This window comes from Mirounga leonina, unplaced genomic scaffold (assembly GCF_011800145.1).
Source record: "Mirounga leonina isolate KUSES-001 unplaced genomic scaffold, KU_Mleo_1.0 Mir_460, whole genome shotgun sequence".
Lineage (NCBI taxonomy): Eukaryota > Metazoa > Chordata > Mammalia > Carnivora > Phocidae > Mirounga > Mirounga leonina.
The window spans coordinates 274,276-298,897 of NW_023270765.1; the positions used below are offsets into that span (position 1 = coordinate 274,276).

At 44.2% G+C, this 24,622-nt stretch overlaps 2 protein-coding genes and 1 pseudogene across 2 annotated transcripts; 1 reads left to right on the forward strand and 2 right to left on the reverse strand.

Moving 5' to 3' along the window:
- Window positions 1-27: 27 nt before the first annotated feature.
- On the forward strand, window positions 28-2,720 carry UBD (ubiquitin D). Its single transcript, XM_034989049.1, has 2 exons — window positions 28-467; window positions 1,716-2,720. The coding sequence occupies exons 1-2, from the start codon at window positions 441-443 to the stop codon at window positions 2,184-2,186; spliced, it is 498 nt and encodes a 165-aa protein (XP_034844940.1). The 5' UTR covers window positions 28-440; the 3' UTR covers window positions 2,187-2,720.
- Window positions 2,721-3,885: 1,165 nt separating this feature from the next.
- Window positions 3,886-20,864, reverse strand: LOC117999724 (annotated as a pseudogene).
- Window positions 20,865-21,074: 210 nt separating this feature from the next.
- LOC117999726 (olfactory receptor 10C1) lies at window positions 21,075-22,336 on the reverse strand. The gene has a single exon (XM_034989072.1). The coding sequence runs from the start codon at window positions 22,044-22,046 to the stop codon at window positions 21,075-21,077; it is 972 nt and encodes a 323-aa protein (XP_034844963.1). The 5' UTR covers window positions 22,047-22,336.
- Window positions 22,337-24,622: the final 2,286 nt, after the last annotated feature.

Sequence of the window (24,622 nt, forward strand, 5' to 3'; positions counted from 1 at the left end):
GGGCTGGTGTGAACTGTCTGCTCACGGTCACATCACTCCTCACGTACTCCTACATCCTCTCCTGGGCACCCTTGCTCTCAGGAAGGCCCCTGAGTGATGGCATGGGGCAGGTTCTCGAAAGCAGCAAGAGATGACCATCAGATAGTAAAGGTCTTGAAGTGGGTGAGGGCCCAGGGCCCCAGGCTGGGCAGTCATAAGTCAGGACTGGTAGTGGTGGGTTGTTAACTGGGGAAGTTCTGAACAGAGGAATGTGTTTGATCAGAGAGTATTCTTGGTTTATTGACTCTGCCCTAGTGAAAGTGAAAGAAAATTTATGATATCATGAAAACAAAGGACACAGGCACAGTGGTTCAGGCAGGGGATTTCCAGCTCAGCTCTTATATAAGCTGGATGCAAGTCCTTTTCCTCAGCCTCCTTTGTCTGCTCCCTTGATTGTAAACATGGCATCCAGTGCTTCCTGCCTCTGTGTAAGTTGGGGCTTGAAAGTGGGGATGGGGAGAGAAAAAACACCTCCAAGGGATGGGGAGCAAGTCTATGAGGGATGTGGGGGCAGAGTGGCTGGGAAGGCATCCTGCAGGGGATGAGACAGGCTCTGATAGCTACCGAAGCTGAAGGAAGATTCTGGGAATAGAAGCAGCTCATTTGGCTCCTGAATGCTCTTGTGTGTCAGACCCGACTGGCCACTGTTAGGGGAGGATGGTGGGAAGTGGGAGTGGGCTTCATAATCACAGGGCTGGATTTGAAACTATGGGAATATTGTCTGGAGCCCTTTTTCCTTCTTCTGATTAGAGGTACCTTGGCTCTTCAACTTCCTTCTCCTCCCAAAAGAGAGGCACACAAAACTCATTTACTCTAAGCTGTTAATGACCTGATACAGGAGCCTATTAAGAGTATGTGCACTATAGATGGGCTGGCATCAAAGTGGTCCTTAGCACTGAGGGGCATCGGTCCAGTGAGGAAATGTCTGTGATGTCCAACTGGGAAGATGGTTTTGAATGGAGCATGAGGGAAGTCCTCCCAGGCTTTTCAGTGACAACATGGAGGTGAGCTTGCCCAGCTTCAGACTATGGAAGGAAGACTTAGGTCTGGCCCAACCTTCTGTGAGTGAGGCCCTGGTCTAGCAACAGGAGGAGATCATATTCTGCAATAGGTAGATGTAAAAACACAGGAAGTCCAGGGAACAAGTCACACTGAACACAGTGTCACTGTAATGTGTGAGTTATTACAAGGCCATGGGACATTAAGAAAGAAACCAGGAGTACAGAGAATATGTGTCCTGGCCAGGGTTTCCTTCTAAAGTAGTCATGGAGAGCAGTGTGTGAGCATCCCATGAGGCTGACAAGTCTTGGGAATTCTCTTTAGGAGTTGTTTTTAGTGCCTGGTATATAATTTGGGATGCTTTGTAATTGTATTTAGTGTTGACATTTGACAAACTTTATCCAGATAGGAGGCAGGCAAATAACGTGGGAAATCATTAATGACATTAGGATGAATGAGAGGTATGGTTGTAAAGCAATAAGACTGATTTTCCTGTGTTATAAGCTTGAAATTCCCAAAGAGAAGTTCCAAGAAAGGGAGGGACACAACTTTTGTAAAGGAGCTGGAGGACCAAGCAGGCAGGGAGGGTGGGGCTGGGCAAGGAGGGGACAGTGATGTAAAAGATGGCAGGAATTCCAGGCATCTTGATTTGAGGTCTCTTGGCCTTCATTGTCCAGGTGAAGGTCTATTCTGAGGAAGGGACATCAATGACCTTCACTGCTAACGTGAATGACAGAGTGAAGAAGATCAATGAACACATCCGGGCTAAGACCAAGGTTCCCGTGCAAGACCAGGTCCTTTTGATGGGCTCCAAGACTCTAAAGCCCCAGAGGAAGCTGTCATCTTACGGCATTGACAAGGAGACGACCATCCACCTCACTCTGAAGGTGGTGAAGCCCAGTGATGAGGAGCTGCCCTTGTTTCTGGTGGAGTCAGGTGATGAGGGGCAGAGGCACCTCCTCCAGGTGCGAAGGTCCAGCTCAGTGGCCCAGGTGAAACAGATGATAGAGACCAAGACTGCTACCATGCCTGAGAAACAGATTGTGACTTGCAATGGCAAGAGGCTGGAAGATGGGAAGACCATGGCAGATTATGGCATCAGAGGGGGCAATTTACTCTTCCTGACAGCCCACTGCATTGGGGGGTGAGCCTGCCAGGAATGGGTGATATTAGGAGCAAAAGAGCTTACTGTTAGCTCTTAATCCACCCACATCCTTTGATGATTTCCCCAAATTAACGAGAAAGATAAATAGAGAAAATTAGGGGTGAAGTGGGGTGGAAGACTGCAGAGAACTTTCTAACTCCATGATTTTTTGATCTAACATAATTGATGAGGTGGCTGGATTGTGTATATTACTGAAAACAGAAAATAACATTTTAAGGCACAGGAGAGATAGCATCAAAGCCAGCTTGCAATTTAATCCTTTCCTGGTTCCCTCTGATTTTTAGAAAAATTCCTATTTCTTCTTCTGTCCAACAAGATAGCAAGTTTTACACTGGGATCCATGTTCCCCTAATTTCTGTGTTTACACCGATATATTTCATCTGTAATATCACTCAGTATGTTGAATCAAATTGAATTTCTGCTTATAGAGAACAGTGAAATGATTTATATTGAAGTGAGTTAATTTCTCTGATATGATTATAATCTAATTAACAAAGACTTTAGAAATTCAACTAAACTACCTTCTTGGTCCTTATTTAAAGTTGTTTGGTATGAAATGAATCCTGGCACAGTGTGCCATCTTATGCTCTACGCCCCACACTGAATTCAACTGTTCTTATTTCTGGGGATGATGGTGGACTTGGAAAGATACCTTCCCTGGGGACTCAGAGATTTTGTTCTCCAGTGGGGACTCCTTGGGGGAGGTGTGGTTGTTGAGCAGTCTCTGTCCTGCCTGTGTTAGGGTCTAGCAGGTCTTCTCTAGGGGTGGGGGCATCATTTGGGTGGGGGCTTTGGGTTGGTCTCTGGTTGACTCCCAAGGCTCTGCCCAGGTTCTGGCTGACAGAGCTCTTTCCTGTCTGCCTCCTGCACCCCTGGTGTCTGCTCCTCTCTGGGGAACTTGGGTCCCTTCCTCCATCTTCCTCGCCTTACTCACTCCTCTGTCTCACTGTCCCTCTTGGGTCTCATGCCTGGTCAGGAACACATTTTCCTCACCATCTAAGACATGTCTAGTCCCTTCTGTTCTTAACCACCTTGTGCAGAGGAGATCCCTAGCTTAACACAAGCCCCACTTAGGGGAGTTCCTTGTTACACTTTGGGGTCCAGTGCTCTTGGTGGCACTAGTGACCTGGCTAGGTGGGCATTAGGTTGGACTGATTTCCTGAGATGAGCAACTGTGGCTCCTTTTTTTTGGATGGGGTCTGCTGCAGAGTAGAGTCCCTGATTTCTCTGTTAATTTGGCGGACTCCTGAAGCTAGACACCATGGGGTCTTCATGATGTGTGCCATCAGACTGGGAGAGAGTGAACGTTAACTGTCCTGTCATACATGATCTTACCAGCATATGGACCCTTCAGGAGTGGTCACAGTACGCCCTGAGGATGGGGAAGGTCCTCTCGAAATCATGCCTTCTCTCTTCATCAGCTTAGGAGAAAGCCTGAAGGCCACTTCCCCCTCCCTGAACCTGTACATAGCGAGGGTAGAGGGATTTGCCCTCAAGCACAGGAACATTTCCTGAGCAGAGGATGGGACCTCCCCAGTGACCTTGGACTCCCTGAGGACAAATCTTGCAGATTCTCACACGGAAATGGGCACGCTAAGGCTAACTGCCTTCCCAATGGGCACTCCCATCCGTGGGCCCTGGGCTAACACTTTCTTCCCTACCCCCCCCCCACCCTCCCGCACTCACCGTCCAGCCTGCCCTCTCCCCAGACTCCCCAGGAGCTTCCTGGCTGCCCCCTTCACTTCCTCGTTCCTGAGGGTGCAGGTGAGCGGGTTGGGGGCCGGGGTGACCACGGTGTAGAAGAGCGAAACGAACTTGCCCCGCGCCCGGTCGTGGCGGCGCGTGGGCTGTAGGCAGGTGTCCATGGCCGAGCCACAGAAGAGGCAGACGGCGGTCAGGTGCGGCCCACGCGTGCCCACCGCTTTCCTGCGGCCGCCCGGGACCGCAGGCCCCAGATGGCGCGGGCCACGGCGCCACACGAGGCCAGGAGGACGGCGGCGGGCAGCAGCAGGGGACCGCGCGCGCAGCGAGCCCCCGGCGCTCGGTGGCACCGCGGCCGCCACCGCAGGCCCGCGGCAGCAGCGGTCCCGCCGGTGGGGTGTGCAGAGCGGCCGCGCGGCCAGCAGCGCGCTCTGCCAGCTGAGGTGGCCGGGCCGCCCAGCCAGCGGGTGGCGCACGGCGGCCGCGCGGTCCAGCGCCATCACCGCCGGCGGCGGGCGCTCCACCGAGCCCAGCGCAGGCCATGTGCACAGCTGGGCGGGCAGCCCGCGCGCTGCAGCCGCAGCTCGGCGCCGCACAGGCTGGCCAGCAGCGCGGGCGCCACGCTCGTGGTGAAGCCCGCGTCCACCAGCGCCAGGTGGCACAGGAGGTAGCACGTGGGTGTGTGCAGGCTCGGGTCGCGCACGGCCAGCAGCGTGAGGGTCGAGCTGCCCGCCAGGCTCAGGAGGTAGCAGAGCAGGACGCGGGCGAGGAGGACGGGCTGCAGCGCGGGCCAGTCGGAGAAACCCGGCAGGAGGAAGCGCCCCTCGGCGCTGTGGTCGGCCTGCGGGAGGAAACTCCGAGTGTCTGCAAGGACGCAGAGGGAAAGGGTGACTTTGCCCCTGCAAGCGAAGGGGAGCCCGGGAGCCCGGGGCGTGGCGGGCGGGGAACTGGATGGAGCGAGGGGGCAGGATGCGAGCGCACCTCGCTATCTCATTTACAGACCTGAGCCCTGACTTTGGGAAGCTAGCACTACCTTCGCATAGCTTAGCTGATGTATTCAGCAGGCCCTTTGGGGGAGAAAGAATCTCCACTTTGTAGAAGAACAAACTTAGATTCGGAAAGGGGAGATTGCCCAAGGTCACAGCTAGTGAGTGGCCCTGTGCGGCTCGTGGTCAGGCTTGTTTCCTTTCCATATCAGTGCCTTTTCGGCTGCTTCCCGGGTTCTGATGGTACTCCTGGGGGCCAGAGTAGAAATCTGATCTTCCTCCCAAAGAACAGTCCTTCATATTTTTGAAGACAGATTTCCCCCTGAGCTTCCCTCCCCTTCTTCTAAAGTGTGTAGTGCCTAAGAATAAGTGTAATACCCTAGGCTTGGTAGAACCAACACTTGGTAGCTTAGAACTATATCACCTTCTTTGTTTCAGGGGCTCTACTTCTGTGAATACAACCATTAGCTGACTACTGAGTGTCAATCTGTGGGGAATCTCTCTTCTAGGCGCCACCAATGTCCATGCCCCTCCTGCTTCTCCCTGGTGTGATGGTCATGATCTACGGGCCTTGAAACCCACAGTCGTCTGGCAGAACACCAAGCTAGAAGCCAGGAGCCCTGGGTCCCACCTAGTATAACTGCCTTTGGCCAGGTGGATTATTTGATATGGAGAAGTAACTGCATTTCCCTTTGCCTCTGTGTTTCCATGTGTAAGAGGAGTCGTCTGAATTAGATAACCTCCAGGGCTCCTGGATTATCCCCCAGCTCTCATTGCAAAAAGAGTATTTGTCATTTGAATTAAAAGGGGACCCGACACAGAAGCCTTTTACCCTGGAAGAGTGATGCTGAGTCACATTTCCTAATGGTACAGAAACCATATGGTTGATGTGATGACTAAATATTACAGTGAAATCGGTACTTCACCTTTCCTGGCAGGTATCAGGAAACAGATAAACTTCATATTCACTATTCTGAGTTTAAAAATCATAACCCCCTGGGTGCCTGGGTGGCTCAGTCATTAAGCGTCTGCCTTCAGCTCAGGTCATGATCTCAGGGTCCTGGGATCGAGCCCCACATCGGGCTCCCTGCTCGGCAGGAAGCCTGCTTCTCGCTCTCCCACTCCCCCTGCTTGTGTTCCCTCTCTCGCTGTGTCTCTTTCTGTCAAATAAATAAAATCTTAAAAAAAAATAAAATCATAATCCCTTATTTTTTTATTTTTCAGGAAAATCTCTTTTCCCCCCAGAGAACATCATGCTTATATGGTTCAGTTTATGCTCATTAAGCAGAACAGGTGTTCATGGTGTGACTGAGAACAAGGGCTGGGACGTCAGACTGCGTGAGTTCGCCTTGGTGCTGCCATTTCCCAGCTGAACAACCCTGGGCATGTGGCTTAACCTCTCTGTGGCTCAGTTCCCTCACTTGAAAGTGGAATTGGTTAAGTGGGTTAAGCACAGAAAGCTCTTGGAACAGTGCCTGGCACAGAGTAGGTGTTTAGTAAATGCTCAGTCTTATCATCCCTATTTCACACATCAGGGGAGGTTTGCAGAGAGCTCCTACACCAGTTAGTGGCAGAACCAGTGTGTGAGTTTGTCTCCTTTCATTTATTAACTCTGGTCTTTAGTCACCTGAAAGTGAGGCAATACTCCTATTTTAAGACTATAGGCGGGCAGTTGAGGTTAAATAACTTGCCCAAGGTCACACTGTTTGTAAGTGCTTATCAGGATCTCAACCCAAATCTCACTAATTCCCAGAACCTTGCTTTATATATATGTATATACATTTAAGCCAGCTCTGCTATGCCAGAGGCTGTGGAGGATAATGTACGTACAAATCCTGATCTTGCTCTCTAGATAACTGTAGAGCATTGGGGTCATCCTGGAGATGAACACAGGCAAGAGCTGACATTCAGGCTTATGGCCCAATGGTGCTAGAGGTGTTATTCTAAAAAGTCCAATTTTCTAATTCTGTGATCACGTAGACACACACCCGCTCAGCCAGGCGAGCCCTGAACAGTTCCCCTCCAAACACGCCAAACCCTGAACACAGGCACACAATAATAAAATCACACAAACAATACCTGTACTCCATGGAGGCACGCATTCCCAAATACTTACTCAGACACATACATACACATACACGTCCCCCCGTAATTCCCCCGAAGCATCCAGAAGGCAAATCTGTTGTAAAAATATTCTAGGATGTGTCCCCAAACCTCATTCGGTATTCTAGAATATGCCCCGCATCTGTAAGACCATTTTCCTACCTTCATGTCCGAGTCTCTGACACTGATATTCAGCCCTTCAATTGGTCTGTTGTTTCTACTCTGGATGCTCAGAGTTTGAAATGGCAGTGGGAGGGGTGAAAGACAGAGCTAAGGGCATGACTGTTGATTTCGAGAATGGGTGCCTGAGATCAGAGCCAGGTCCTTCCCTTGGGGGTTGGAGCCCCCTCGCTTGTCAGCAGAGGAACGAATACAATGTCTTTGGCAAAGAAGCCAGCCCAGTCTGAGAAGCACTGAGGTTTGGGCAGAGGGGCGGTGTCTGTTCCTGGAGAGCCCTGCACCAGGGTCTAGACTAGGCAAGGACTTGAGTCTTGGGCTGGTAGCAGGTCCACAGGAGCTGCTGCTGGCCGCGGAAATAGGCTTCCTGATTCTAGAGGGCACAGCAGTTGTTGAGTAGGGATGTTGATGATGAGCCGCTCCCTGGAGAGGAAGCGGGGGAATCCACTTTCCCTGTTATTGAGAAGAGAGGATGGGGCCCTGGGGAATCCATGCGCCATGCACATAATTAGCACCTGTGTGGAATTGTCCAGAGAAGAGTCCCCCAGGGCAAGGAGGGGAACATTCTGGAGGGAAAGGCCCTTGAGGGTGGTGTGTCCCTGGCAGTGTGGAGACCAGAGGCAGCACCGGGCTTCCTCCCCATCACTTGTACTCCTAGCATTTAAGTGGTTTAGGGTTTCCTTCTGGGAATGAGGGACCATGAGCAGCTGGATAACCTCAGTGACACTCAGGGTCAGTATGAAAACGGGGCAGACAGCCCTTGTCTGTGGGAGAGGTTTGAGGTCTGGCAACGTCATCCAGTTCTGACCCTCTTGTCATCGGCTTTTGCCGCCACCCCTTCTTGTGGCTGCCTCTGCTTTGTCCCTGGCTCAGCCCCTCTCCCAGGACTGCCTGTCCTAATTCTTTTTTTTTTTAATTTATTTTTTTTCACTTTTTGAATCCATTTTTATTTCTTTTTAATTTAAATCAATTAGCCAACATATAGTACATCATAATTTTCAGAAGTAGAGTTCAATAATTCATCAGTTGGGTATAACACCAGGTGCTCATCACATCACAGGCCTAACACCCAGTTACTCCATCCCCCCAGCCACCTCCCATCCAGCAACCTTCAGTTTGTTTCCTAGAGTTAATAGTCTCTCATGGTTTTCATCTTATTTTATTTTTCCCTCCCTTCCCTTATGGTCCTCTGTGCTGTTTCCTATATTCCACATATGAGTGAAACCATATGATAATTGTCTTTCTCTGATTGACTTATTTCACTTAGCATAATACCCTCCAGTTCCATCCACGTCGATGTAAATGGTAGGTATTCATTCTTTCTGATGGCTGAGTAATATTCCATTGTATATATGAACTACATCTTCTTTATCCATTCATCTGTTGAAGGACATCTCAGCTCCATCTATAGTTTTGCTATTGTGGGTATTGTTGCTATGAACATTGGGGTGCACATGCCCCTTCTTTTCACTACATTTGTATCTTTGGGGTAAATACCCAGTAGTGCAATTGCTGGGTTGTAGGGTAGCTCTATTTTTAACTTTTTGAGGAACCTCCATACCGTTTTCCAGAGTGGCTGTACCAACTTGCGTTCCCACCAACAGTGTAAGAAGGTTCCCCTTTCTCCACATCCTCACCAACACTTGTTATTTCCTGTCTTATTAATTTTGCCATTTTAACTGGTATAAAGTGCTATCTCACTGTGGTTTTGATTTGGATTTCCCTGATGGCTAGTGGTGTGGAGCATTTTTCATGTGTCTGTTAGCCATTTGGATGTCTTCTTTGGAGAAAGGTCTGTTCATGTCTTCTGCCCATTTCTTGACTGGATTCTTTGTGTTTTTGGGTGTTGAGTTTGAGAAGTTATTTATAGATCTTGGAAAGCAGCCCTTTATCTGTAATGTCATTTGCAAATATCTTCTCTCATTCTGTGGGTTGCCTCTTAGTTTTGTTGACTGCTTCCTTTGCTGTGCAGAAGCTTTTTATCTTGAGGAAGTCCCAATAGCTCATTTTTGCTTTTATTTCCCTTGCCTTTGGAGACCTGTCTTGAAAGAAGTTGTTGCAGCCGAGGTCTAAGAGGTTACTGCCTGTGTTCTCCTATAGGATTTTGATGGCTTCCTGTCTCACATTGAAGTGTTTCATCCATTTTGAGTTTATTTTTGTGTGTGGTGTAAGGAAATGGTCCAGTTTCATTCTTCTGCATGTGGCTGTCCAGTTTTCCCAGCACCATTTATTGAAGAGCCTGTCTTTTTTCCATTGGATATTCTTTCCTGCTTTGTTGAAGATTAGTTGACCATAGAATTGAGGGCCTATTTCTGGGCTCTCTATTCTGTTCCATTGATCTATATGTCTGTTTTTGTGCCAATACCATGCTGTCTTGATGATCACAGCTTTGTAATATAGATTGAAGTTAGGCAACGTGATGCCCCCAGCTTTGGTTTTCTTTTTCAACATTTCTCTGGGTATTCGGGGGCTTTTCTGGTTCCATACAAATTTTAGGATTATTTGTTCCAGCTCTGTGGAAATTGTCAGTGGTATTTCTATAGGGATGGCATTGAATGTGTAGATTGCTCTGGGTAGCATAGACATTTTAATGATGTTTATTCTTCTACTCCATGAACATGGAATATTTTTCCATCTCTTTGTGTCTTCCTCCATTTCTTTCCTAAGTGTTCTGTAGTTTTTAGAGTATAGATCCTTAACCTCTTTGGTTAGGTTTATTCCGAGCTATCTTATGATTTTTGGTGCTATTGTAAATGGGATCCATTCCTTAATTTCTCTTTCTTCAGCCTCCTTGTTTGTGTATAGAAAAGCAACTGATTTCTGTGCATTGATTTTGTATCCTGCCAAATTGCTGAATTGCTGTATGAGTTCTAGCAATTTTGGAGTGGAGTCTTTTGGGTTTTCCACATAAAGTATCTTGTCATCTGGGAAGAGTGAGAGTTTGACTTGTTTTGCCAATTTGAATGCCTTTTATTTCTTTTTGTTGTCTGGTCCAGTCTGTCATTCAAAGCCCTTGTTTCCTTGTTGATCTGCTGCTTAGATTATCTCTCCTTTGCTGTGAATGAGGTGTTGAAGCCCTACTATTATTCTATTATTATTAATGTGTTTCTTCACTCTGATTATTAATTGGTTGATATAATTGGCTGTTCCCAAGAGACAAATATTTATAATTTTTTGATCTTCTTTTGGATAGACCCTTTAAGTATGATATAGTGTCCTTCTTCATCCCTTATTACAGTCTTTGGTTTAAAATCTAATTTGTCTGATATAAGTATTGCTACCCCAGCTTTCTTTTGATGTCAATTAGCAAGATACATGGTTCTCCACCCTCACTTTAAATCTGGAGGTGTCATTGGGTCTAAAATGAGTCTCTTGTAGACAGTGTATTCATGGGTTTTGTTTTTTTATCCATTGTGATATCCTTTGTTTTTTGATTAGAGCAATTAGCCCATTTATATTCTGAATAACTATTGAAAGATATGAATTTCATGCCATCATATTGCCTCTAAAATCCCTTTTTTTCTGTAGATTGTCTCTGTTTCTTTCTCATCTATGTGACTCTTGGGCTCTCTCTTTGCTTACACAATACCCTTTAATATTTCTTGCAGGGCTGGTTTAAGGGTCACATATTCTTTTAGTTTCTGTTTGTCCTGGAAGCTCTTTATCTCCCCTTCCATTCTGATGACAGACTTGCTGGATAAACTATTCTTGGCTGCATGTTTTTCTCATGTAGTACCCTGAATATATCACTAGCCCTTTCTGGCCAGTGAGGTTGTGGATATGTCGGCTACAGCCTAATGTTTCTACCCTTGTAGGTTAAGAACCCCTTGTTTTGAGCTGCTTTCAGGATTTTCTCTTTATCTCTGAAATTTGCAAACTTCACTATTATACATGGGGGTGTTGATCTATTTTTATTGATTTGGAAAGGTGTCTTCTCTACCTCTTCAACTTGAATGCCTGTTTCCTTACTCAGAGTTGAGAAGTTCTCAGCTATGATTTGCTCAAATATACCTTCTGGCCCACTCTCTCTTCCTTCTTCCTTGGGGACCCCAATAATTCTATTATTGTTTTGTTTTATGGTATTGCTGATTTCTCAAAGCCTCCCCTTGTGGTCCGTTTGTCATTTTTCTCTCCTTTCCACCAACTTGTCTTCTATGTCACTTATTCTCTCTTCTGCCTCATACACCCTAACTGTTAGAGCATCCAATTTAGACTGCATCTCAGTTAAAGCATTTTTTATTTCAGCCTGATTAGATTTCATTTCTGCACTAAGAGATTCTCTAGTGTCTTTTATGCTTTTAAAAATCCCAGCTAGTAACTTTATAATTGTTATCCTGAATTCCATCTCTGACATTTTACTTATATCCATATGGATTAGATCTGTGGCTGATTGTATTACCTCTGGTTCTTTCTTTTGTTGTGAATTCCTCCTTCTAGTCATTTTGCCCAGAGAAGAATGGATGAATGAGACAACCAAATTAATAATATCAACCATGACCCAAGCAATATACACCAGACAGATTTGAAGAGGTCAGAAACCAAAAAAGAATAGAAAAAGAAAAAAAAAGGGGGGGGTGGATATAATCTCCCAGGTCATCAAAAGAGGGTGATCCACTTGGTTCTGAATGTATTTTGGTCTACATGTTAGAAGACACTAAATTCCAAAATTGTAAGGGAAGCAAATATATATATATACAAAAATAAAATTGAATAGAGTGAAAAAAGGCCAAAAATGAAGAATTTATCTATTAAATATAAATGTAAAAGATGAAAGTTAAAAAATGACTTAAAAGAAAGAGTTGATAAAATAAGAAACTAGTTGAAAAAGAAAAAAAGAAAGAAGAAAAGGAAAAACTAAAACTGAAAGATAAATGATCATGAGAAAAAAACCTCAAATTCTAGATACTATTTCCACTTATCCCTGGAGATTTGCAGTTTTCTGTGCTCTGTTAACTGGGTGTTCACCTATTGTTTCAGCTGGTCTTCTCAGGGAGGGTCCTGCTGTGCTGATTATCAGGTATCTTTGTCTGGACGGAGTGTACCGTCCCTTGCCAGGTGGCCAAGCTTAGAGTGAGCAGCTTCTGGTTGCTCTATGTGGCTTTTGTTCCCTGAAGGCTTTCCTTGCCTATTTGGAGGATGAAAATAAAAATGGATGTGCCTGATCTCCAGCCCGGGAGCTGAAAGTTCACAGTCACCTTTCTTTAGTAAACCATGTTGGGATGAGCACTGGGTGTTATATGCAACTAATGAATCACTGAACACTACAACAAAAACTTACAATGTACTATATGCTGGTTAACTGAACATAAAAAAACCCTCAGGGAAGCGGTTTTCACTTTTGTGTGTGCCAAACTGGAGACTCCTGCAGTGTGCACCCATACCAATCCTCCTGGGGGAAAGTGGAAAGTCTCTATGCTTCTGTCCTTTGCAGGGCCACCACATGAGAACTGTTGCACAATTGTGTGCATTCCCATGTTGCCCCTCCTGGGGGAAGGCAGAGGGTCACTGCATTTATGTCCTTTGCAGGACCCCCATACAGAGAGTGGTGGCCAGATCATCCTGTGGTTCACAGTTTATGGTGAACTGAGCTGAGAGCCTCCTCCTGGGCCTCCTGACTATAACTGGGTTCACATAAAGTATCATGTCATCTGTGAAGAGATAAACAGAGGGGGGAGGGAGCCTCCCTAAGCCAGGTACAGGAAAGTGATATAGCCCCAGAGGGCAAAATCAGAACCCTTAGATATCTGCTCCAAGGAGAGACTTCCATGCCTGAAAGGGGCTCAGGAGGATGAAAAGGGCAGAATTCTAGGTGGTTCAGTGTGGTCTCAGGATCCCAGGAGTCACAGAAGGAATGAGGGTGCCTGAGCCAGTAGAGTGCCCAAGCAGCGGAGTGAGAAAACTGGTTACAGTCAGTGAGCCCAGGAGGGGACTCTCAGCTTGGTCACCATAAACTGCTAGCCAGGCTGATTGGGTGACTGCTTTTTGCCTGAGCACCCTGAAAGTACAGGAAAGCATGGGCCATCTGCCATCTCCAGGGAGGGGTGGAAAAGGTACACCCAGGACCAGACAACATCTTTCAAGGCAGTGGCCCTATAGAGGACAGTAAGGTGACACTTAGCTGTCCCCCGGGAGTGGTGGTGTAGGTACATGCAGGAGCTGTGACTGCTTTCAGCTCCAGGGCACTACAAAGGGCAGTGATTCAGGACCTTTGGACTCCCCCCATGAGGATTGTTGTGGACACGTACTACAGACTCCTGCAGAGTTTGACACACACAAAAGTGAAGACTATTTGTCCCAGAGGGCTTACTGAAGAGGGGGGACTGCGATCTTTCAGCTCTGGGGATGGAGATTGGGGCATGACCATTTTAATTCTGATCATCTAAAGAGGTGTGGAAAGCTTTCAGGGAAGAAAAGCCACACAGAGGACCAGCTTACACTGAGCCCAGCCCCCCAGCAAGGGGTGGTGCAACTCTGCCCAGGCAAAGACACCTGAGAAACAGCACAGCAGGCCCCTCCCCCAGAAGACCAATGGGAAGAACAGGTGCACTAGTTTACAGATCCCACAAGACTGTAAAACTCCAGTGCTAGGGGAAAATAGTATATAGAACTTGAAGGTTTTTTTCCTCATGATTCATTTATCTTTCAGTCTAAAATTTTCTATTTCTTTTTTTCTATTTTCCCATTTCAACTAGTTACTTATTTTATCAACTCTTTGTTTTTATGTTGCTTTTAACTTTTATTTCTTACATCTACGTTTTATAGATATATGCTTCATTTTTGGCCTTTTTTCATTCTATTCAATTTTATTTTTGTTTACATGTAAGTTTTGCTTTTTTTGCAATTTTGGGATTTAATGACTTCTAACACACAAACCAATATCCACTCAGGAACAAGTGGATCACCCTGCTTTGTCCACCTTATGAAATTATATTCTCTCCCACCCCCTTTTTTCTTTTTCTGTTTCGTTTTGCTTTGCTTTTATGTTTTGGTTTCTAACTGTTTTGGATTTATCTGATGTGTATTTTGCTTGGGTCGTGGTTATTTTTGATTCTGCTCACTCACTCACCAATTCATCTCTGGGCAAAATGACTAGAAGGAGGAATTCACAACAAAAGAAAGAAGCAGAAAAAAAAAAAGAAGCAGAGGTAGTAATCTCTGCCAGAGATCTATTTGATATGGATATAAGTAAGATGTCAGAGATGGAATTCAGGATAACAATTATAAAGTTATTAGCTTGGATTGTAAAAAGCCTAAAGGACACTAGAGAATCTCTTAGTACAGAAATGAGATCTAATCAGGTCGAATGTAAAAATGCTATAACTGAGATGCAGTCTAAATTGAATGCTCTAACAGCTAGGGTGAATGAGACAGAAGAGAGAGTAAGTGATCTAGAAGACAGGCTAAGGGAAAGGGGGGAAGTTGAAGAAAAGAGAGAAAAATTACTAACAGCCTATGAAGAAAGGCTTTGAGAAAATAAAGATGCCATGAAATCTACCAGTAAGAATTATTGGGGTGCCTGAGGGTGGAGAAAGAGAGCAGGCCAGAGGTATAGTTAAGCAAATCATAGCTGAAAACTTCCCTAATCTGGGGAAGGAAACACACATTCATGTCCAAGAGGCAGAGAGGACCCCTCTCAAAAAAAAAAAAAAAAAAAAAGATCAACACCCTGACATATTATACTGAGGCTTGCAAATTTTAGAGGGAAAGAGAGAATCCTGAGAGCAGCTTGAGACAAGAAGCTCCTGACCTACAGATGGAGGAACATCAGACTAACATCAGACCTATCCACAGAGACCTGGCAAGCCAGAAAGTTCTGGCAAGACATACTGATGGTACTAAATGAGAAGAACATGCAGCCAAGAATTCTTTATCCAGCAAGGCTGTCATTCAGAATGGAAGCGGGATAAAGAACTTCCAGGACAGACAGAGACTGAAAGAACATGTGCCCACCAAGCCCACCAAGCCAGCTCTGCAAGGGGGATCCTTTAAGCAAAGAAAGAGCCCAAGAATAACATAGATCAGAAAGAAAGAGAGACAAGCTACAGAAACAGGGACTTTATAGGCAATACAGTGGCACTAAATTCATATCTTTCAATAGTTACTCTGAATGTAAATGGGCTGAATGCTCCCATGAAAAGACACAGGGTTTCAGATTGGATAAAAAAGCAGGACCCATCCATATGCTGCCTACAAGAGATTCATTTTAGGCCTAAAGACACCTCCAGACTGAAACTGAGGGGGTGGACAACACTTTACCCCGCTAATGGACCTCAAGAGAAAGCTGGAGTAGCAATGCTTGTATTATTGGTTTGGTTTAATTAAGAGATGAAGAGGGACACTATATCATTCTTAAAGGGTCTATCCAACAAGAAGGTCTAACAATTATAAATACTTATGCCCCCTACATGGAAGCAGCCAATTATATCAATGAATTAATAACCAAAGTTTAGAAATGCATTGATAATGATACATTAATAGTTGGAGACTTCAAAACTCCACTCACAGCAATGGACAGATCATTTAAGCAGAAGATCAAAAAGAAACAAGGGCTTTGAATGACATACTAGACCAGATGGACTTTGTAGATATATACAGAACATTCCACCCTAAAACAACAGAATACTCATTCTTCTCAAGTGCACAAGGAACCTTCTCCAGAATAGACTGCATACTGGGTCACAAATCAGGTCTCAACTGATAGCAAGAGATTGGGATTATTCCCTGCATCCTTCCAGACCACAATGCTTTGAAACTTGAACTCAATCACAAGAGGAAATTTAGAAGGAACTCAAACACTTGGAGGTTAAAGAGCATCCTAGTAAAGAATGAATGGGTCAACCAGGAAATTAAAGAAGAATCTAAAAAATTCATGGGAACAAATGAGAATGAAAGCACATCACTTTAAAACCTATGGGATACAGCAAATGTGGTCCTAAAAGGGAAGTACATTGCAATACAAGCCTCTCTCAAAAAAATTAGAAAAATATCAAATAGACAAGCTAACCTTACACCTAAAGGAGCTGGAGAAAGAAAAACAAGTAAAGCTTAAACCTAGAGGAGAAGAGAAATAATAAAGATTAGAGCAGAAATCAATGAGAGGAACCAGAACAATAGGACAGATCATCAAAGCTAGAAGCTAGTTCTTTGAAAGAATTAATAAGACCGATAAACCTCTGGCCAGACTTATCCAGAAGAAAAGAGAAAGGACCCAAATAAATAAAATCTTGAATGAAAGAAGAGATCACAACCAACACCAAAGTAATACAGACAATTTTAAGAACATATTATGAGAAACTATATGTCAACAAATTAGGCAATCTGGAAGAAATGGAGGCATTCCTGGAAACTTATAAACTACCAAGACTGAAACAGGAGTAGAAAATCTGAACAGACCCAACCAGCAAGGAAATTGAAGCAGTAATCAAAAATCTCCAAACAAACAAGAGTCCAGGTCCAGATGACTTCCCAGGGAAATTCTACCAACATTTAAAGAAGAAATAATACTTATTCTACTGAGGCTGTTTCAAAAATAGAATGGAAAGAAAACTTCCAAACTCATTCTGTGAAGCATTACCTTGATCCAAAAACCAGAGAAAGACCTCACCAAAAAGAAGAATTATAGACCAATATCCCTGATGAACATGGATGCCAAAATACTCAACAAGATCCTAGTCAATAGGATCCAACATTACATTAAAAGGATTATTCACCATGATCAGGTGGGATTTATTTCTGGGATGCAAGGGTGGTTCAATTTTCGAAAATCAATCAACGTGATAGATCACATTAATAAAAGAAAAGACAAGAACCATATGATTCTCTCAATTGCTGCAGAAAAGCATTTGACAAAATACAGCATCCTTTCCTGATTAAAAGTCTTCAAAGTGTAAGGATAGAGGGAACATACCTCAATATCATAAAAGCCATTTATGAAAAGCCCACAGTGAATATCATTCTCAATGGGGAAAAAATGAGAGCTTTTCCCTTAAGGTCAGGAACATGACAGGGATGCGCACTCTTAACTACTTTTGTTCAACATAGTACTAGAAGTCCGAACCTCAGCAATTAGAAAACAAAAAGAAATAAAAGCCATTCAAATCGGCAAAAACAAGTCAAACTCTCTCTCTTCACAGATGATATAATATTTTATGTGGAAATCCACAAAGACTCCACCCCCAAATTACCAGAACTCATACAGCAACTCATCAACATGACAGGATAAAAAATCAATGCACAGAAATCAGTTGCATTTCTTATACTAACAATGTAACTGAAGAAAGAGAAATTAAGGAATCAGTTCAATTTACAATAGCACCAAAAACCTTAAGATACCTAGGAATAAACCTAACCAAAGAGGTTAAGGATCTATACTCTAAAAACTACAGAACACTTATGAAAGAAATGGAGAAGGAAGACACAAAGTTAAGGATCTATACTCTAAAAACTACAGAACACTTACGAAAGAAATGGAGAAGGATGGGAAAATATTCCATGCTCATGGATTAGAAGAATATACATTGTTAAAATGTCTATCCCGCCCAGAGCAATCCACACTTTCAATGCCATCCCTATTAAAATACCATTGACATTTTTCAAGGAGCTGAGACAAACAATCCTAAAATTTGTATGTAATCAGAAAAGACCCCAAATACCCAGGGGGAATGTTGAAAAAGAAAACCAAAGCTGGGGGCGTCACGTTGTCTAACTTCAAGCTATATTACAAAGCTGTGATCATCAAGACAGCATGGTATTGGCACAAAAACAGGCACATGGTTCAATGGAACAGGATAGAAAACCCAGAAATGGACCCTCAACTCTATGGTCAACTAATCTTCAACAAATCAGGGAAGAATATCCAATGGAAAAAAGACAGTCTCTTCAACAAATGATGCTGGGAAAATTGGAAAGACACATGCAGAAGAATGAAACGGGACCATTTTCTTACACCACACACAAAAATAAACTCAAAATGGATGAAAGACCTCAATGCGAGACAGGAATCCATCAAAATCCTAGAGGAGAACACAGGGAGCACCCTCTTTGATCTCCACCACAGCAAGTTTTTGAAAGATAGGTATCTAAAGGCAAGGAAAACAAAAGCAAAAATGAACTTTTGAGACTTCATCAAGATAAAAACCTTCTGCACAGCAAAGGAAACATTCAACAAAATAAGAGGCAACCCACGGAATGGGAAATTTTTGCAAATGATATTACAGATAAAGGGCTGGTATCCCAAAAAACAAATAATGCAATCAATAAACGGGCAGAAGACATGAACAGACATTTCTCCAAAGAAAACATAGAAATGGCTAACAGAGACATGAAAAAAATGCTCAACGTCATTTGGCATCAGGGAAATACAAATCAAAACCACAATGAGATACCACCTCACACCAGTTAGAATGGCAAAGATTAACAAGGCAAGAAACAACAAATGTTGGTAAGGATGTTGAGAAAGTGTAACCCTCTTACACTGTTGGTGGGAATGCAAGCTGGTATGTCCACTCTGGAAAACAGTATGGAGGTTCCTCAAGAAGTTGAAATTAGAGCCACCCTAGGACCCAGCAATTGCACTAGTAGGTATTTACCCCAAAGATTCATATGTAGTGAAAAGAAGGGGCACCTGCACCCCAATATTCATAGCAGCAATGTCCACAATATCCAATGTCCACAATGTCCAACCTGTAGGAGCTGAGATGTCCTTCAACAGATGAATGGATAAAGAAGATATGTTATGTATATACAATGGATATTATTCAGCCATCAGAATAGATGAATACCTACCATTTATATTGACATGGATGGAACTGGATGGTATTATGCTACATGAAATAAGTCAGTCAGAGAAAAACAACTATCATGTGTTTTCACTCATATGTGGAATATAAGAAATGGGGCAGAAGGTCATAGGGGAATGGAGGGAAAACTGAATGGGAATAAATCAGAGAGGGAGACAAACCATGAGAGCCTCTTGACTCTGGGAAACAAACAGGGTCGTGGAAAGGGACGTGGGTTTGGGGATGGGGTAACTGGTGATGGGCAGTAAGGAAGGCATGTGATGTGATGAGCACTGACTATTAGTGTTATTCTCAAGTGATGAAATCATTGAACACTACATCTGAAACTAATGATATAATATATGTTGGCTAACTGAATTTAAAAAAAAAAAGAAAGAAAGAAAATGAAGGAGCCAGACTGTTCACATGCCTCTGGAGAGGACCACCCTGCTCCTCTGTATGGTAGAGGGGAAGGAGTAAGGGTTTATTGTCTCCTTGCCTCAGTGCTGTGAATATTTGCATTGTTCTCTGACAGTGTCCTGAGAATCAGCATTATCTCCACAGCCACACAGGAAGCCTCTGGGCAAAATTATTAATGAATCCTTGTCCCTCTGAGACTCCTTTTTTGATTAACTCAGCTCATCTACTGTCTTTTTCTTGTGTGCACGGATGCTCCTGCACTTTGCCCTTATACTTGCTCTCTAGTAAGTCCTGCTGGTCTTTGGTTTGTCTGTGCTTGGCTGTGGGGTTAGTGTCGATAGCTGCAGTGTGGGGAGTCTCTTCCTCCATCTTCCTTTGGGTCCTTTGGCTCCCAGTGCCAGTGCCATTCTAAGAATATCTTTCTCTCCTCCAACAAATGCACCCAGAGTGGGGTGGATATCATCCTCTGTGCCCAGCTGTTTGACTCTGTCATAAAAACATTTATCTAGCCGGATAGTAAACGTGGTAATTTATGAGTCTATAAATACTTGCAAAACTCCAAAGAAATAAAGTTTATTATTGTCTCAACTTTATGAGTAGAGAAATTGAGGCTCAGGGAGATGATATCTCTCTCTTGCAGTCACATAATGTATCAGTTGGAAGAATCAAGACTTGACTGAAGGTCTGACATTAAAATCTTCTTTCCTAACCACTGGCTCATTCTGATTCCCACAAGAATTTACCTTCATTGAAACTTTCCTCATCTCTCTTCACTTCCTAAGGACGTTGCTTTCTGCCTGTCGATGGATTTAGTTAGGTGTGATTGTGTGTGCTAATGTACTGAGCAGCAGTGCCACAAAAGGAAAACGAATGCCTGACCTAGGACACAGAAATGTCAAGTCCCTTTAAGAATCAATACCTTGGGGCACCTGGGTGGCTCAGATGGTTAAGCGTCTGCCTTCGGCTCAGGTCATGATCCCAGGGTCCTGGGATCGAGTCCCACATCGGGCTCCCTGCTCCTTGGGAGCCTGCTTCTCTCTCTCTCTCTCTCTCTCTCTCTGTCTCTCTCTCTCTCTGTCTCTCATGAATAAATAAATAAAATCTTAAAAAAAAAAAAAAAGAATCAGTACCTTGGGGGCCTGGGTGGCTCAGTTGGTTAAGCATCTGACTCTTGATTTTGGCTCAGGTCATGCTCTCAGGGTCATGGGATCCAGGCCTATGGTGAGCTCTGCACTCAGCATGGAGTCTGCTTATCCCTCTCCCTCTGCTCCTCACCCTGCTTGTGCTCTCTGTCTCTCTCTTTCTCAAAAAACTAACTAACTAACTAACTAACTAAGTAACTAACTAACTAACTAAATAAATAAATAAAACCTTAAAAAAAAAAAAAAGAACTAGTACTGTGCCTGAAAGTTTCATTACCTTGATGGTCTGGTGGAGATGACATTTTGTAATGTGTCCTTTAGTTGTCAACTTGCTCGGCTTGTACAGGAAATCCATCTTGGGTTTCCTGTTCCTACAACAGAAGGCAGAGTTGTGTGTGTGTGTGTGTGTCATGGGGGTCTAATGAGTGGTTTGGCTCCATTTTCCAAGGTAACTCTGTCTTCTTCACAGGCTGGCCCCCCTCAGGTGAGGACCATGCCTTCTTCCCTTTGATCCTTGGTGATGGGGGGCTGAGTGGGAGGGACAGTCACCATCATCACCCCCTTGTCAAGTGTTTGCAGGCCTCATTTTCTGGAGGGTTCTCCTTAGGGCAGCCTTGACATCGGTGTTCCGCAGACTATAGATGATGGGATTAAGGATGGGGGTGACCACAGCATAGAAGAGGGACAGCAGAGGGTCCGTGGCTGGATCATAGCTGGCTTTAGGGCGGATATAGATGAAGATGGCAGTGCCATAGAAGAGGGAGACCACAACCAGGTGGGAGGAGCAGGTGGAGAAGGCCTTGCTGCGGCCAGCAGCAGATGACATCCGGAAGATTGTAGCCAGGATATGCCCGTAGGAGCCCAGGATGAGGCCGAAGGGGCAAAGGATGATGAGGGCAGCAGCCAGGATAATCTGAAGCTCGTTGAGTGAGGTGTCTCCACACACCAGCTGCAGGATAGGCTGGATCTCACAGAAGAAGTGTGGAATGGCATTGGGGCCACAAAAGGGCAAGGAGAAGATGAAGGCGGTGTGGCCCAGGCCCACCATCGCTCCACAGGCCCACGACATTCCTGCTAGCTGTAGACACACCCGGTGGCTCAGCAAAAGTGGGTAATGAAGAGGTTTGCAGATGGCTGCATAGCGGTCATAGGCCATGGCTGCCAGGAGACAACACTCTGTGGCACCAAAGAAAAGGAAGAAGAACATCTGGAGAGCACAGCCAGAGTGAGGGATGTGGCACCGGCCTGTGAGCAGGTGGTGAAGCAACAGGGGCACAGTAACAGATGTGTAGCCGATCTCCAGTGCTGAGAGCATTCGAAGGAAGAAGTACATGGGGGTCTGGAGAGCAGCATCTGTGGAGACCAGCACCACTATGAGGAGGTTGCCTGCCACGGTGAGCAGGTAGATGGCGAGGAAGACAGAGAAGAGCAAGCCCTGGAGGTTGACCAGGTGGGAGAAGCCAACAAGGATGAAGTCAGCCACCATGGAGGTGTTTGTGCTCATCTCATTCCTAAAGAACAGAGAAATGGCAATCATGGAATTGTGACATGGGCAGAGGGGATCCCTTGCTGCATTTGGTCAAGAAGACATTGGAATGCCCTTTCTTTCAGGGTCTCCCTGCCTTTGGGGCAGCACAGACTTGGTCCCTGTCAGCCCTGCTCTCTTTGGAGCCAGGTGAGGACTGAAATCTGAGAGCCTTTCTTCTTCCCCTGATCTCCTCAGGTGCCTGCCTTTCATGGGACACACTCAGTTCTGTCTTCAGTTTCCCCTGGACTGAGACATGAGTCATTCCAGCCTCGTCTTCCCTCCTTGTCTACAGGGCCTTGCTGACAGGCATTTTTCTTCTCAAAGTCAGAATTCCTTCTACGTTCAGGGCAGGAAACACCCGTTCCAAGTCAAGGGGATTTTCCCTTGTGTTTTTTTCCCTGTTGGGTCCTTCTGTATCTGCCTTTTTCTTTTCTTCATTCAGTGGCTTCTCGTTCCTTTCCTCTCAGCGTGTATCCTCTTGACCTAATTTTCACCTCTTTTAAACATTTTTTCCAGCTTTCAGTTTCCAGACCCACTTGATCCCTTTCCTTTTTTTTCCTTTATCATTTTGCCTTTAGACAAATTTTATGGTTTGCAAGGGGGAGGATGGAAATTTGAAAGATCATCTCTTTCCAGCTCCCAGAGGCAGATAAACAGTTATCTGAAGGAGTGAAGGTCTCCTTAGTTTTAAAAGATGTTCAGGAAAGAGATGAAGAGTCTTTCTTGGTTGCTTATTGCTGCTTTTTACAGCCCCTCAAATGCATCCCCTTACACCATAGCACATATGCAAATACCCAAACCACACACATAAACTCCACCAATTCACACACTAACGCATTACATATCTAAATACAAGCACAGAAAAATACATAACTCAATCTCACATTCTACGTTCACCTAAGACTACAAATAAATCATTATTATACAATGTAAATCTCATTACTAATAACAGTGAAAGTGAAATCACATTTAACATATAAATGTAAACAGCAGAGTTACAGTTCACTAGATGTGTAAATCCAGATTCTGTGTAAAAATATAACCATATTCAATATCATATAGTAAAATGCAAGCTCAGACACTGATATTTTGCAGGTGGGGAGTCCTTGGTTCATCCCACTTTACTGGTTTCCAGGAGTTATTATCTGATTAATGTATTTCTATTTGGGAAATAGCCCGTGCTAAACACAGATGGTATTTGATGACTTACTTATGTTCCCCTGTCTTTACCTTGTAGATCCCTCATGAGGAAGGCACTCTTAGATTTGGTATCTTTTAAGGGTCTCTGAGGACCTGGGTCTCCAAGCACTTTTGACTATCCAGGGGGAAGAGCTCTTCATATAAACAATTAATCTGTTGTTTTGGAGTCTGTCTTTTAGATTGCAAAAAGTATAGTGTGACTTGTCAAGCACATTTCAGAACGTCCAGGGGCCCCGTTCCTCAGCTCACCCATAGTATCTCTGGTTCAATCAGTTTTATTTCCTTCTTGTTCTTCATGATTTTCTTCTTTCCATTACTATAGATGTCCTGATACACTTCTAAAAATAATGCAGTTTTATCCATCTCATAGTTACTGATATAATTCCCTAACTATTTGATAACTCATTTACAATGCCCCTTATATTTCAGTCATTCTACAGAGCACTAAGAATATAAATGAGAAATAAAGATTTTTTTATTAAGTTCAGTTAGCCAACATACAGTGCATCATTAATTTTTTAACTTTATTTTTATTTTTTATTTTTACTTAATGTTTAATTTTTTATTATGTTCAATTAGCCAACATAAAGTACATAATTAGTTTCTGATGTAGTGTTCAATGATTCATTAGTTGCGTTTAACACCCAGTGCTCATCACAACACATGCCACCCTTAATACCTATCACCTGGCTACCCCTTCCTCCCCACACCCTCCCTTCTGTAACCCCCAGTTTGTTTCCCAGAGTCCAGAGTCTCTCATGGTTTTTCTCCCTCTCTGATTTCTTCCCATTCAGTTTTCCTTTCCTTCTCCTATAGTCCTCTGCGCTATTTTTTATATTCCACATATGACTGAGACCATATGATAATTGTCTTTCTTTGCTTGACTTATTTCACTTAGAATAATCCCCTCCAGTTCTATCCATGTCGATGCAAATGGTGGGTATTCATCCTTTCTGATGGCTGAGTAATATTCCATTGTATATATGAGCCACATCTTTATCCACTCATCTGTTGAAGGACATCTCGGCTCCTTCCACAGTTTGGCTATTGCGGACATTGCTGCTATGAACATTGGGGTGCAGGTACCCCTTATATTCACTATATCTGTATCTTTGGGGTAAACACCTAGTAGTGCAATTGCTGGGTCATAGGGTAGCTCTCTTTGTAACATCCTGAGGAACCTCCATACTGTTTTTCAGAGTGGCTGTATCAGCTTGCATTCTCACCAACAGTGTAAGAGGGTTCCCTTTTCTCCACAACCTCTCCAACATTTGTTGTTTCTTGCCTTGTTAATTTTTGTCATTCTAACTGGTGTGAGGTGGTATCTCATTGTGGTTTTGATTTGTATTTCCCTGATGGCTAGTGATGTTGAACATTTTTTCATG

What these genes read in the sequence shown, in the direction of transcription:
- UBD (XM_034989049.1), top strand. Translation starts at nt 441, where the DNA reads ATGGCATCCAGTGCTTCCTGCCTCTGT. An exon ending in CCAGTGCTTCCTGCCTCTGT is followed by an intron (nt 468 to 1,715) that starts GTAAGTTGGGGC and finishes TTCATTGTCCAG; the next exon opens with GTGAAGGTCTATTCTGAGGA.
- LOC117999726 (XM_034989072.1), bottom strand. Translation starts at nt 22,046, where the DNA reads ATGATTGCCATTTCTCTGTTCTTTAGGAATGAGATGAGCACAAACACC.